The sequence below is a fragment of the Antechinus flavipes genome, chromosome 3, assembly GCF_016432865.1.
Source record: "Antechinus flavipes isolate AdamAnt ecotype Samford, QLD, Australia chromosome 3, AdamAnt_v2, whole genome shotgun sequence".
NCBI classification, from domain to species: Eukaryota; Metazoa; Chordata; class Mammalia; order Dasyuromorphia; family Dasyuridae; genus Antechinus; species Antechinus flavipes.
The window spans coordinates 539,577,470-539,593,252 of NC_067400.1; the positions used below are offsets into that span (position 1 = coordinate 539,577,470).

Sequence of the window (15,783 nt, forward strand, 5' to 3'; positions counted from 1 at the left end):
AATGTAGCACTGAAACAAAATAGGGCATTTAAAATTTGCCAGATACAACTGAAGATAATCTATTTGAAATTCTGCCTGGTTTTTATGTCATGTATAACCCTCAAACCAGTTTTGAGTAACTCAGTTTAGTGAAGAATTTCCCACAACTCTCTTGATAATTAAACCATGGGCTTTGATGGGGAATAGCTTTAACTGGCAAAAATTAAATTTGTCCTACATTAGGACAAACTGTTTCCTTCTTAATAATCATTATTTCTATATTTACAGCCCAAACTTAGTATGGCCAAATGCAGAAGAAATGTGGAAAATTTTTTGGAAGCATGCCGGAAATTAGGAGTTCCAGAGGTAATGCCTAACTTGGTCCAAAAGACCAACAGTTTGCTTAATGTATATATTTCACAATTGAATAGATGGTATTTACAAAAGCATACACCTTATATCTTAAGCTTTCTAGAGGAATAACATAGAGGAATAAAACTATATGAGGAAGTACTATTAAAATGTCTTTTGGGGAGTATTACTCATTTTAGAATAAAAGTGAAGAAAATTGTTCTTGTGAGTTTTTAAGAGAAAATGTAGACTTCTAAACTTGGAAAAAATGCTTTAAATGAGTCTGTGGTCTAACTTCATGAGCAAAAATTGAGATGTCATTAAGTCCCATGAAATGAGCCACAATTGGGCCACATAGGTTAAGGGTGAACAAAGCGTGACTGAGGGTATTCTCCGATGGTACCTCTGTTCTGTTTCTCCTCCCCCTGCTATTTACCACTTCCCCTTCCCTTCCTACCTTCTACTCGCATATAGTTTTTGGTGTGTTGCTTTTCAGAGATACATTGGAAAGAGTTTAATACTGGATAGCACAAAGTGTTTCTACAAATGAACTACATCACCTAGAACCCTGTGGCTCTTATCAGCCCTTTCTCCCCCAGAAACACAGACTTTAAAGATCTGGCACACAGTTTAATTTTTGAGCATCTGCACACAAATGTAATTGTGTCCAGTGATGGGAGTCTGTTGTTGCATTTGTTCATTTTAACAGCTGTCTTATCATTTGAAAAACTGAAGAGGGTTAGCAAAACAGCCCAAGAAGACTCTTGAATTTTTAAGGAGAAGCTTGCCACTTCTTTGTAGTAGACTGTAATCTTTACATTGTGGTGAAGATATTGGCTTCCCTTGATCTAAATGGTTTTTGGCATATTTATATGGGTGTATATGTACACATGTGTATGCTTATTGCATATATACTCATAGTTTTTGAATATATGGGAATATATACATATTTATGAAGACGATTCTGTTATGGGCTTGCAAGGTTTCCCGTAAGAGAATTAAAGCTGCTTGAAAACCTTATTTGGATGTCATGTCCTCTTGCCTGTGCTTAAAAGCTCTGCTGATCAGTGATTTAAGCTGCTGTGATTTTGCTGCATTCATTATTTGTTCAGCATACCCCAGTGCAAACTGAAATGGAAATAAATGTCTGTAATCAGTTCTTGTGGGTGAGAAGAAGTAAGAAAAACACAATCCAAATCCACAAAATGTCACAGTGGATTTGCTAACACTTCTGAAAACTCATACAGTGAAAATTGAGCCCTCTCTATTTTCAGAGAATTGTAAGTTTTTAAAAATGGGGACCCTTCTTGTTAGTTTCCCTACTTTGTTGTGCTCAGTAAGGGCCAGGTGTTTAGCCTGATTTGTTTTTTTAAATTCTAAGCAGATTGCAAGGACTGGTTTTATGTTTATTTGTAATATCCTAAAGAAAAATGATCACTTTTCTAAGAAAGTGACAGATTAAGTCATTGCCTCTGTTTTGATACATTAAAGCACTTGTTGGTTAAGTAACAATGGTCTTTACTTAATGAGCATGGAAAGGTCTGCAGAGGAAACCAGTATATTCTCCATGGATAATAATTCCTGAATTTACAAAGTTGCTTCACATCTCAGGCTTTGTGTCCTAGGGAATGGATGAGAAGAAACATGTTTTATGCTGAAGATTTTATTCTTTATGATCTTAAGCAAATTATTTAACTTCCCAAGGCCTTAGTTTTCTCTCCTGCAAATTGAGGACATTGGACAAGATGGTTTATAAATAAATGCCTTTCCAGTTCTAAATTGGTAATCCTCCGTGATAGACAGATAGATAGAAACTTCAGTTAATCTTTCTCCCCCTGATCCTTGCAGCCTATTAGGAAAAGACAGAAAGGGTACATACTATCATAGCATTTGTAACATTTATTATAAATTGTTACAAGTTTAATATATGCAAAACTTTTTAATATATCCAAACTTATGTAAAAAGGCAGATATCATTCTTCTACATATCATAAATTGTCTTCAATTGTATCAGAACTGTACTTTTTTTCTTTTATCAGTATGAATTTATTATTTCTCTAGGGGACCAGAATTAAACCTCATACACCTATTTTCCCAACCCTGTTCTTTGATGCGCATATATATGCATGCATACCAGAACTCCTATATTTTGTAATAAATGATTATAATTGACATTGTGAATAATCTTTTTAGATAGTGAAAAGTTTCAGTGTTCTCGTATATTAAAAACTGTTTGTTCCATTGACCTCTATTAAAAAACCTTGATAGGAGACCATACAGATCTAATTTCTCAGCAAGAGTTGACCTGTTCATTAACTTAGATGCAGGAAATTATTTTTGCAATTACGGTTATAAGCATACTTAAAAATTGACTCAGCTATATGTGACCTTTGGACACATTTTTTGTTTTTAAGAAACATTCCATGTTTTTAATATGTGAGGTAGGCTATTAGAGTGGAGGGAGAACCAGCCTCAGATGGAGGAAGGAAGACCTGGCTTTAAGTTACACCTCTAAAACTTACTGACTGTGTGATACTTGGCAAGTCTCTTTACCTCTCAGTGTCCCCAAATAATACTGTAGGACCATAAGTTCTAGGACTGCTTTGGTAAAGAGTCCATCCCATTGAGAATTTCCAAATCCCTGTGTAGCCCTGTCCAAACCAGCAGCCAAAAAAAAAAAAAAAACTTGCTATAAGTTCTTTCTCTCTTAGTTCTCAGCAACATGACTATGGCTGTTTTGGGGTACAGAGAATGAAGAGATAATTTATGTGATAAAGTTCATCAACTGGAACTTCTCAAGTGGCTAGAATATCCAGTGGAGAAATGTTTCTGCTCTGGTTATGGCAAAACAGCAAATGGGATCATTGAAGAGATAGTAGTCTAGTGGGTATAATGCTACTCAAAGGCATTTTTAACAGACTATTTAAAGTGCTACTGAGGAGAGTACTTCTGTCCCTGGTTTATAGTTTATACACTTATCATGGTTGCTTTAAGTTAAAAGTTCAAATCTACACTGATTTGAGAAGCATAATTCATTCTCAAATCATTAGGATATGTGGAAAAGATATTAAAGATATAAATATTGTATATGAATAGAATTTTTGTATTCCACTTTCACTTTGCCTAAAGGATGGGGCAAATAAACCTGGGGTATTATATGAAGTTAGTGCTAATATTCCAGAATATAATATGGTAGGGCACAAGATGGGACAGTAAGGAAGCCATGGGGAAATAGAAAAAAATGAGCTCAGGTTATAATTATTGGATGTGGTGGATAGGTAACTTCAGAGTCACTCCATGCTGTAGGTAATATTCTCTTCCACCCTAAAATTTCCATGACTTTTACTTTTGGATTTCTCCCCCAATTTGATGACTTTCTCTAAATAACTATTTTGTTGTTGTTCAGTTGTTTCAATCACGTCCTACTCTTCAGGACTACATTTGGAATTTTCTTGGCAAAGATACTGGAGTGGTTTGCCACTTCCTTCTCCAGCTGATTTTGCAGATGAGGAAACTGAGGCAAGACAGGGGATAGTGGCCTGCCCAGAGTCACACAGCTAGCACTTTTTTGTAAATGTTTGAGGGCAGATTTGAACTCGGGTCTTCCAGTGTCCAGGGTTGGTGTTCTATCCATTCAGCCACCTAGCTGTCCAATCTGTGTCTGCTTTCACCTTTTACTTAAGAAGGACTACACATTCCATGCCTCTGGCTTCTCTTTGTAGAGAGAGATGAAGTTTTCATTTAGTTCTTTGGGGTTCATTAAAACATTGTTCCTCTTGGTGGTGAAGCTTTAACTTCCATTTATATGAAGTCTGCAAAAAAAAAAAAAAATCTGGATAAAGCTGGGTCCTAAAGGATGATTTCTTTTTCAAGGAGTACATGAACGGATCATTCCTATAGCTTGGAAGATCCAAGGCTGCAATCTGGCTTCTTGTATTTTAAAATGATGCCCATCTCAGTGACCAATGTCATTTTTGCAGCGATACAATTATTACAGAATAACAAAGTTACACCATAAAACAATGTCATAAAACATTACTGTAATGTCAGTAGAGCAGGAAAATCATTATTATTGATTGAGGCTTACTGTGTTTCTATGAACCTGAATGTCTACATAACATTTTTCCCTAATATGTTTTTGTTGGAGCAATAACAAAGCTTAGGTTAAGGCTTGCCTTTTAAGCTATTCTTAAGAAAGAAGAAAAACAGAACTGTGAAAATCAATTTCTTTATCCAAGTAGAAAGCTTTTCCCCCATACTGTGGAGAAGTTAGGGAACAGGGATTCTATTCAGGTTCTTCATAAGAGTGGCAGAAACTGTTGGAAAATGTTAGCATTTACCACTCATCAGAGATCCACATAATCTCATCATGCTTCTGTCTTTCTCTATAAAATGACAGATAATAGCATCATAAGGATGTTACTTGAGAGACTAATCTTCCTAAGAAAATCATTTACTGTAATTTACATATGATTCAAAATCATATCTCTATTCATGCTAAAGTGAAAGCATTTATTTTGTAAATGGAGTTACCTTCATTACCCAGACTAGATTAATTTGGGAGCTGATACTGAGTGATTATACCAAAACTGTAGGCCAGAAATTTTTCCCATCATATCTAAATAAGTTTCTCATTTCACAAATTGCTGATTCATAGAACACATATGGTACCTTTTGAAAACAAAAAAAAATTTTTTTGTAATGTACAGAAGAAATACTCCTCTTACACAATAGGTATCCTTATTTAGACAGACAGGTTTGGTATAGAGATAGTTTTAATCAATGATCTATCAGTCTTTATCTATACAAAATATTTTAGAGACACTATGTTCTATAGACTAGAAATGACACTTGTAAATAAAATGGCATGACTTAATTCATCATAATTAGTTATCAACTTAAATTTTTGGATAAATTCTGAAAAAAAATTTCCTGTTAAACTTTAAATTTTTCCTAGTCTCTGAATATTTCCATTATGTGATGTTTTTTAAATAAAGAAATTACTTGAAAATGCATAATCTTTCATTTAAGTTTTTATGTCTGGTAGACATAGTCAACTCTTAGAATTCTTATTATAAACTCCTTTTTCTCTGAAAGACCACTAAGAATTTGGTATTAACCAGGGTGCTGATTCTAATTTGTCCCATTAGTGTTCTTTCTGTGACTCCTCTTGGGTCTTTTACAAATGACATTAAAAATCAAACAATTCTAAAATTATAATCCCATCCCACTATTTATATACTGGCACTAGGACAATCATTTACCTCTCAGAGGGGGTGGTTTTGTTTTGAATAACATGGAAATTATCCTGTCTTCTTCTCTTACTTCTTCCTGAAAATATGATAGATTTGCTACAGCTTTATAGTTATTAATAACATGTTTAAAATGTTATTTTTCCTTTTTTGATTTTTTCTTTATTTTTGGTATTTTATTCAGTTTTATATTTTTAGAAGGAAAGAAAATATAACTTTTAAACTGCTCTCATTAAATTGCTACTGAAAAAAGCACAAAGAAATCCCAAGTTCCCACAGTAAGCTACTATTCTACTGTGCTTTATCCCTTTATTATACTATCTCGATCATAGCCTTCAGCCATCTGACAAGTATACTTTAAGAGTCAATAACCATGTGAGTTCAGTTGCTCACTTTTTATATGAGCATATTTCTGCATATTCACATGTTATCTCTGATACTACTGATTTAGCTTCTTTTCCTTTAGCTATTTTTTGTTTCCTTTACATTAAAATAGAAATAATAGTATGTTCATTTGATCCATAACAGTTGTTATCTGGGGTTGGAGGATTTTTATAATTACAAATATACAATTCTTGAAATTGTTCAGTGAATGGATAGATTGGCGCACATTGTGATGTGCATTTTGAAAAAGGAATCTGCTGTTTAATTTGCAGTTACCTTATCAGAAATATCCTCTACATAATGAATTGCTTTGTGAAAAACTTGAGTTTTCTTTCAGAGCCGCTAGAGGGCATGCAAAAATCATTTTCCTTAACCTATTTCACTAGGAGAAGCTTTCTTCTGTTTACCAGTTAAGTAAGTGATTGTCTTTATTATTCAGCTAACACACACATAAGTTACATTTCAGTTTGCAGAAGCTGACTTTTCTCTTTGCTCATGTCCACGTTTTTCTCAGGTTTCACTTGCTACAGCCAACATTGCAATAGAAAATGCTTTGGGCACGCTTAAATTCCTTATTTTATGTCTCCTTCTCCTAACCCCTGTCATCAGATTTCTCCTTATCCTCCTGCAGCTGCTTTCCTTCACTGAAGGTGTTAATCTATTTCATAGAATTAATTTTGTGTCCATTGAGAAAAAATAATGGTTGTCTTCCTTCTATGTCTTAATCAAACCAGTTTTTGGTTATACTGCTTAAAATCTTTTATTAACGTATATCTTCCATTGTTTACAAGATCTTGGAGAGTTATTCAGCACAATTGTGCTTTGCTTTTAATTAAGCCTTCTGTGATTTGCATCTGTTTGCCAATAAAGCTTTTTTTAAAAAAAGAGCTTTATAACAAAATATTTTCTAAAATTCATGGATCATGAATTTTGAAGGTTTTGTCTCATTTGAAAATTCCTCATTGAAAGACTCATTTCTGCTTTCTTATTGAGCCTTAATTCAGTTGTAATCATTAAAACTCTGAACTTTGTTTCCGTTTGAATTAGGAAGATAGTGTATTAGAAAGTTTTAGGTTGTTTTTTTTTTTTTTTTTCTTTCATGGTAGATAAAACATAGACAGGTAAAATATAGATAATAGACAAGCTTATTTTATTTTGTTTCTGAAAAACAAGGAGAAATAAACTTGGTGAATTCAAGTCTGGTCTCTGGCACATAGTAGCTGTAGGATGCTGGGCAAATAATATAGGTACTCTGTGCCCCAAGAAGGTCTCTGAGAGGCCTACATTTTTTCATGGAGACTTCCCTATATTTATAAAATCTTTTTTTTTCAGATTAAAGGGGAAAAAAATGTTAGGATTATTTTTTCCTTTTTGGTCTTGAGTAAAAAATGTCTTTAGAACTCATTTTCTCTAATTTTCCTTAAAGTTTTTGACTAACCAAGATGAGAGAGAGTTATTTCACCATTCAAATAGGAATATTTTTTATTTCTCAAAGATGAGTGAGGTTGAATTTAGATGAAATAAAGGAATTCAAACTTTAAACTTTACATTTCTTCATTTATTAAGAAGGTTGAGCTGAAAATTTCTCCAAGTACTAGTTAGCACCTAAAACCACTACCAGCCGGTCACAATGCTCTGTCTCAGGTATGGAGTATCTGGTATTGGTTTTGTTAATAACCATTCAGCTAGACTTTTGATACAATAAGAATATCTATAGAAAACAACTTTGCTCTTTTAGATTGCATAAAATAAATTCTAGCATTGTGCTTCTCTCTCATAGACCAAGTCTTTAAAGGGAAAGAAAGATTTTTGCCTGTCACATGAGGACAAGGGTTATTATTCCAAGCCATATAGCAACCAAGAATACTGCATTTCTCTCCTGTTGTTACCTCTTTGTATTTTTAATTTTATTCACTCTCTCTCTGTTCTACTGGCTGCCCTTCGGGATAGGCTGACCTCTGCTCTCCGTATGACATCCTGCACTTGGATTTTCGTCACATTCGAAAGACTGTTGATACTCTGCTGGCACATGGGGAGAAACCCCCACAATCAACTTCTGCCCTTCGCTCCAGGGACCTTATAGGCCTTTGTCTTGTCCACGTATTCTTTGTAGTGTTGATGTATATTACTTATCGCTGGAATGCTCTATCAGCATAATCTGTTCTCTAGCATGTGCATTCAAACATTCTGCTTTATCTAACTTTTTACAGGTACTTTTCACTTCTTCCTTTCCCTTGCAAATTTCTACTCCTGTCATCTCTTCAATAGTGTCAGAAGTTTGAGCTGAGAATTTTTCATATTAAGATTTCAGGTTATAACTTTTAAATCCAAAATGATATTTAAGACCTCTCCCTACACACACCCTTGTTTCTGTCATATTTAGTTTAATGAGTCCATGCAATATCAGCAACATTGCTGTCACAAATTTTTCCTGATTTATTAAAGTGCCTGAAACTATACTTGGGGGGAGGGGGAAGGATTATACATTAAAAAAAAAAAAGGAAGAAAAGAAAGGAGCTGTGGTGATTTTTTTACATGAGTATTTTTTTCCCCTTTGGGTGGGCCAGTACTGAACAAGGACCATAATTCGGGGTTAAGTATATAAGTGTTATTTTTGGTGCTGTTATCATTCAGAGATGCAAAATTAAGGTCTCGATCCAAAATGATCTTAAAATTATTCAAGAATAAAGAATATAGAATGACCTATTTTTAAAAGCCCAGTAGGGAATTCTTCTCTCTGTGAAAATTCATCTGGATTCTTCTCTCTTTTCCACATTGGAGCAAAGTGTAGGATTATTGCCAATGTACCAACTCTGGACATGTTGTATTGTCATGGTGGTTAAGGAAAGAACCCCAAGTAGAATAGCTTTGAGGAAATAGAATTAGTCACTAAAATACTAAATGGTGGAATTTGCTGTCACAAGAACTTTTTGTACATTTCCAGCCTTCTCTTGTTATTAAGCCTGTCCTAAGACTCTTGACATTTATTACTAAGCCATTGCAGGAAGGGGAGGTAGCAGAGAAGTGGGACCACACTATTTCTAAGAAACATTTTATACACACTTTATTGATGGTTTTGCATTTGAGTACTTCATTTAAGAATTAGAGTAGAAAAGGTGGATCCTAAATTCTGGAGACCCAGAATAAGATCCATTTGAAACATTTATAGTCTTTAGGTTTTCAGCATAATTCTAAGATATAATAAAACTAATAGAAAAAGGACTACTCAATATTGGAGTGCTCCTTAAGCCTGTGAATTCTAATAAATATTCACTGACAAATTATTTTAATACTTAACTAGATTTATAGGATATTGACTCCAGTACATTGCCTATGGAGCAATTAGACAAAAGGATTAAAGAAAAAAATTAAACTATATACAAATTTTAAAAATGTCTTTCTTACTGATGAGTAATGCCATACTATATAAAAACAAGGAAATTTAATCCTATTTATTTAAATTCCATTTCCATTATGTGACTTGTAGCGTTTATTTTATGTTAATACCAGAGTTATAATTTCCCAAATTTAGAAAATATGACTTTTTTTTTATTAACATGAACTCTCAAGCTTACCAGATGGATAACCAGTCTTTAGGTAGAATTTCTAGGAAGACACATTTTCCCTCTGAATATTCCTATGAATCCTGGCAGTCAAGTATGGACCTGATAAAATTCAAAGGAAAGATATACACAGCTTTCTTGCCACCCAATCTGATCGAACCCAAATTATATTGCATAGGAAAATGGCTGGTTTTCTAATAAAAAAAAACTACTATTATTGAGTCTTCTTATCTTATTAACAAGGTTTTCCATTCTCTCATGAAAACTTGGTATTGATTGAAAAAACATAGGATTTTTTAAAAAATCATCCATCCTTGTTTTATACTGGAAGAGCATAATCAATCAGCATGCCAAATTGTATTACCTTGTAACCCAATTCTGTACAGCATCTAGCACAGAATCATTAACTTTCAGGTGCTTAATAAATGCTTTTTTGAATGATATTTCAGAGTTTTTGTTGGTATATCAGTAGCTTTACAAAAATGTACCCAGAACAACTTTCAGTGGTTTTAATAATTTGTTATTCTAAAGTCATATAGTGCCTCATCCCCCATGAGAGAAGGTATGTTAGTGCTCCTCTGTGAAATTTTGATGGGATAGTGTTTTATTTTGTTTTTTCAGAAGCAATATGGTATGTTATAGAGGAAGCTTAACATTTTACCTTTAGGTGAGAAATTGAAATGAACTCCGTTGTCCATTGCTATTAAAAATTCTAAAACTTTTCTTTTTCCTCTCTACCTCTCAGCAAGTCCTATGCCTACCATTTAAACACTTTGAATGGTACATGTGTAAGGCATACTGTCCAACTGAGTGTGAAAACTTTTTAGAGATTTGGTTGCTTTATTTTTTTTTATTTTATTGTTATGAAAGAGGAACCACTTTCCAGCTCTTCCTCTTAATCTTCCTTTTTTTTTCTTCTCATATCACCAGAGCCTAAGACACAGTAAGTTCTTCCCTTGCCTGTTTCATCAGCTTTGTTTATATGACATTTGCTGAGAATGCCCCTTTCTAGTGACGATGTTTATGTCTGTAATTATGATCCACTCATAGTCACTTAGTCCTTGCAAATATTAAGCACCAAAGATTACAAAAACATTTTTGCCTAGGAATATGGCCTAAGGGCTCATTCTTTTTTATTATTTATTTGATTCAGGTAAAACAACGTAGCACAAATGATAAGGACATAGTTGGATAAGTAAAATAATTTTGATATATATTTTCTTTTTTTTTTTAATTTAAATTTTATTTTATTTAATAATAACTTTGTATTGACAGAATCCATGCCAGGGTAATTTTTTACAATATTATCCCTTGCACTCGCTTATGTTTCATTTTTTTCCCCTCCCTCCCTCCACCCCCCCCCAAGATGGCAAGCAGTCCTATATATGTTAAGTATGTTGCAGTTGATTTATATTTTCTATTTGATTATAAGTAGGGAATGGAACTTCAGAAATTTCAGATTGGATTACGTTTTCAGAATGCTTCTAGAAACTGAGATAACTCATGGCAAAGGATAGGCTCTCAAAAAAAAGATGAAAATACACGTGGAATTCCAAGACCATAGAAAGTCATGGTGTAATAGGTGACAAAGTCCCCTAAAGTGAACTAAAATCAAGATGTTACTTTTGAAAATTGTTCTGCAGGTTGTAAAATTAGTCTCTTTGGTTCTATTTTACTTATTACTTTTAAAGTACCAAGGAAGTAAGTCTTTATGTATATTTTACTATTTCCTTCTTTTTTCATGGAAATTAGAAAGTTCCCAGTGTTAAATAACTCTTGTTTGGGCACTGGGGTTTTATCATTTAGATTTTCATAAATGGTTTAATTTGCCTCATTATTTAGTCATTAAGTATTTTCTTCTCCTAACTTTATTGTACATTTATATATATATGAGTAGGTATTTAATAAATGTTTATTGATTAATCAGATTTTTTGTTCAGATTCATCATTTTAGTGTTTGGGTTGAATCAAATTATTAGGATTTTTTAAACTTAAGAATGAAATTTTTAAGGCTTATAAGCTAGGTTAAAGTGATTTATTTATATCAGAGAGAATACTTTGATAAGTTTGCATGAACTATATATATATAGTTTTATTTGTTACCTTTCTTTCTATCTCTGTCAGCAGTTGCCTTCTGAACTCTCCAGATACCTCAAATAGAAGTGTCAGAGGATGATTTTTATTAATTTTATTTGAACAGGCATTGGGAATAATGTGTATTATTTGAAAATCTTAATGAAATATGCATTTTCATACATATATTCTGTGTATCGGGAGAAGCTGGTGCTATTTCTGCCATGGTACTTAGTGGTTTTATGTGATCTATATGATGACCTGTAGTCATAGTTTCCTTGTTATTTGGGTTGGGTAGCAGCTTCTGCTCCCACCTTTTGCCTCCTGGCTTCAGCTATTTGCATTGGGCCAACCCATTTCCTATTGCTATAGACTTGTGAGTTCTTTCTACTACTGTAGCTTCTCAGACTCCACGGACCATCCTTGCTTTGTCTTTGTAGCATCTCTCCTGCTTGTCTTATTTTTAGTAGATTGTCTTCATCAAACCATCCCTTGTATCTCTACTAGCAGCAAAGGTTGCCTGAGAAATTGGACAAAATCATTCTTTCCTTCTCTCTATGAAAGAAAGACTTCCCTTCTTCTCATTTTTCCCTCAATCCTGGAATTGGAAGACTGGGTCCAAATTCTGGCTCTGACACTTCCTAACTGTGTAACAGTTAACAGTTCATTAAGCGTTATAAAACCCCAGTTCTACATTTGTGACATGGAGTTAATAATATTTGTCAATAATTGCTTTGCATGTCTGTTGTAAAGACAGTAATTTGTGACCTTAAATCTTTTTTTGCTTGTAGGTTGTTGTAACTTCTAAAGATTATCAAATTCTGATATGTTGGTGAAAATCTACAATATTTATTGTGAAAGATGTGCACCTCTCATCCTATTCTTATAAAATCTAATTCCATTTTTCAAGGAAAAGTAAAAATATCATTGGTTAATGTCTTTGAAAATTTAGTTTTTGATATTGTGGCCCATGATTAATAATAGATTAATAATAATGTGTCATCCTTCTGTAGCCCATTAATACTTACAAAGCACTTCCTAACCATTCCTACAAAGTAGCTTATAAATAAAAGTATTATCCTCACTTCATAGGTGAAAAAACTGGAATTCAAATAATGTGATTTATTGATAGTCACACAACTAGTAAATACTGAAGCCAGATCCCTATATTGATATTTTATACATCTATCCACTACAGCCACACTCCCTTGTAGAATAATTATAAGATGGTTTGGACTTGGGCTTTCCATTGACAACATAGCTGGGGGTCTGTTTTGGTTTTGATTTTTGATTTTATGTTCCGTGTATGTTTCTGTCTATAGATAGTACTATTATTTAGCTGTCCAGATTGTGATTGCATGGGCTTTTCTTCTGATTAATTTTTTAATGTTTAACAATTGGCCAACAAATTTTTAGTTCAACTCACTGTTGAGTATCTAGCAGTGTTTGTTCCTATCCTACTGTATTAGCTTTCCAACCTAAGATTCCTTCATTGGCTTTCATGAAATCTCTTTATATTTAATGGTTTTGCATACTGATTTACTTGCTTTCTTCCTCTTGTTTTTCTATCTTCAAAATTTTGAGTAGCAAATTAAGAATCTACATTTTCCCCAGACAGTATCTCAAATAGGTTCTACTTTTATACTGGAGCCTGTGCTGCCCTTGAGGCTTTTCTTCTAATCAAAATGTCCTTTTTCCTTGGCAAGCAGACTGAAAGCTCAGCAAATTACTAACCCCCAGTTTCAGTTGGGAGAAAGGAGAACTGAATGCTCTGATCTTCCAGCCCATTTCCTTGCTTGTTGTTCTCTTCTTCTTGCCTTACCCTGCATAAGAAGTACTAGATTGTTAGCTCTTTATTACCTTTCCATTCTTGGAATGAGACTGGACAGGTTTTATTAGTTGGCTGGCTGCTATGTATTTCTTTACTCTGAACCAGAAGTTGTTAGGTCCAAATTTAAATTGTTTAAAAAATTTCTAGAGGCAAAAATTATTTTTCAATCAGTTGCAAATCTCACTCACTATTTTCTTCTCACAAAGGAATGCAACCATTTATAAAATAGTAACAGCTCACATTTGTATGAGGACTTTACACTTTACAAAACACTTTTAATTCAGCATGCAATTTTGCCCTGGAAATTAGAATCAACTAGATTGGAAAGGGTTTTTGCTATATGTATTTTCTCTAATGAACTTAATTGTTGAGTTGTGTTCACATTTTTCCGCTGAACTGTTATAATCTTGTCTAGTCAGCCATTGCCAATTTGGGTGCAGACAAAAGTAATTTGTCATATTATATCATAGTCATTTATTTTCTTTATTGTCTCAAGATAAGATTGGGTGTCCAAAGTAAAGCAGAACAATAGCATTTGCAATTTCTATTTTTTTCTTAAATAAATAATAATTTACATTGGCCTATTTTGAATATGAACTATGTAAGTAGAAAAAAACTCTCTTTATACAGCAAATAATTGGATTTTTAAACATCTTGATAACTAAAAATTCAAGGGGGTCTGTTCGGTAAACTGGGAAACTTTGGCAACAGTTATAATTCCCTGAATGGAACTGTAAGAAATATATTTTGGAAATATATGATTTAGTCCTTTTGAAGATATTTCTTAGAGCCAAAGTAGAGTGACTTTAATCCCACAGTGTCAGTTGTTTCCATAGCCACTGAGAAATCCTTAAAGGAGCCTCAGAAAGTTATTAGATTTCTATTCTAATGACCAAATACACTTTCATTGAATTCCTCTACTCTTTCTCCTGTTCATGTGAATATTCATCTGTTGACATCCTCCTCAATCAATCCCCTGAATTATGTTGCTATAGGCTTTAGAGTCATGGATTTTTCATTTTTCCTTTTTTAAAAATAATTATCTTGTTTACATTAGAATAATTCTGCCCGAATAAGTTGGTTTAATCACTTTTTGGAAAACATTGAGGTTTGCTGTGATTTTCAGATATTTGGTAACATGTAGTAAATTAGTTTTTTTTTTTTTAATCTCTTACCTAATTATATTGATTTCTTATATAAGTGTGTGCCTGGCGGACTCTGAATTAATGCCTATCATTGGACTCTTCATAGTTCGGAAACAAGATGCCCCATGAAGCATTATGTGTATTCTTTCTGTCTCCAATGTCACAGATAATATGATAAATTGATTAAAGTAATGGTGAGGGGTAGTCCCTTTCTCAATGTATACATGTCTCTGCTTGGATTTCTATTGGACCACATAAAATTCTTACTTCTAGGACTTGATCTAAGCATTTAAAGTCCTTACAACACCCCAAAAAAGGAAATATTTTAAGTGCTGTTAGAGGAGCAATATGAAGTCTTAGAAGAAATGTTTGCCCACATCTTTAAAAGTCCTCAGTCCTCAGTCAGATGCCAGACTCTTAGCAGGATCCAAAGGGCTTCATGAGTAGTAGGTGATACATCAACGACTGTCATCTGACCATCATCAATACAGACCTCATAATTAATGGGAAGTAAGGATTTTATTTAGATTTTATTGTAGCCCTAAGTTTCACATATCAGTAGTGAGAAGTATGCTGGATTTAGAGACAGAAGACCTGAATTAAATTCATTGGCTAGTCCTAAGCACTTATAGAAACATGGACAAGCACCTTACCTGCTTAAGCTCTCTATATCCCTTTTTCCTGTTTATAAATTAAAAGGGTTTGACTCTCAGCTCTAAATCCAATTATAGCTTCAATCAATAGTAATTGTCAAGCGCTTGCTATGTCAAGTAGCATAAAATTATAAATACAAGTTTGTCATGGTTTTTCCCTCTCTCTTACTCAAATACTCCCCAGATTTAAAACAATATTCTACAGTGACAATATCTGTTTTAACAAAGGAACAGAAAATAAACTTTTTGAAACTTCCAGAATTTTTATGGCTTCTGTATTCTCAGTCAGGGTATTTGTTTAAATTTTCTTTTCTGTTTTTTAAAATTATATTTTCAGGGAGTTGTTCTTATCATAGAAAAATGTGAAGTTTATTTACAATATAGACTTGGAATAAGTTCTGTAGAAGTAGTATGGACCAGTGGGAAAGAGGTCTGGATTCAGAATCACTCCTTGATCCTGCTACCTTGGGAAAGCCTTAAATTTTTTGAGACTTAGTTAATTAAGATAGAGATAAAATCATTCCTGAAATTGATGATAATGCATTTTATGGG

At 33.4% G+C, this 15,783-nt stretch overlaps 1 protein-coding gene across 5 annotated transcripts in view; it reads left to right on the plus strand.

Moving 5' to 3' along the window:
- Positions 1–15,783, plus strand: part of LRCH1 (leucine rich repeats and calponin homology domain containing 1) — a 231,129-nt gene that overhangs the window by 207,439 nt on the left and 7,907 nt on the right. For 3 of the 5 annotated variants that reach the window (XM_051987312.1, XM_051987311.1, XM_051987314.1), the window contains 2 exons: positions 268–345; positions 7,917–9,972. In XM_051987312.1, the coding sequence (XP_051843272.1) occupies positions 268–345; positions 7,917–8,123 (285 nt within the window). In that variant the 3' untranslated portion in view covers positions 8,124–9,972. Of the gene's footprint in view, positions 1–267; positions 346–7,916; positions 9,973–15,783 lie in introns of those variants that run through there. The other 2 variants (XM_051987313.1, XM_051987315.1) reach the window with 1 other exon arrangement.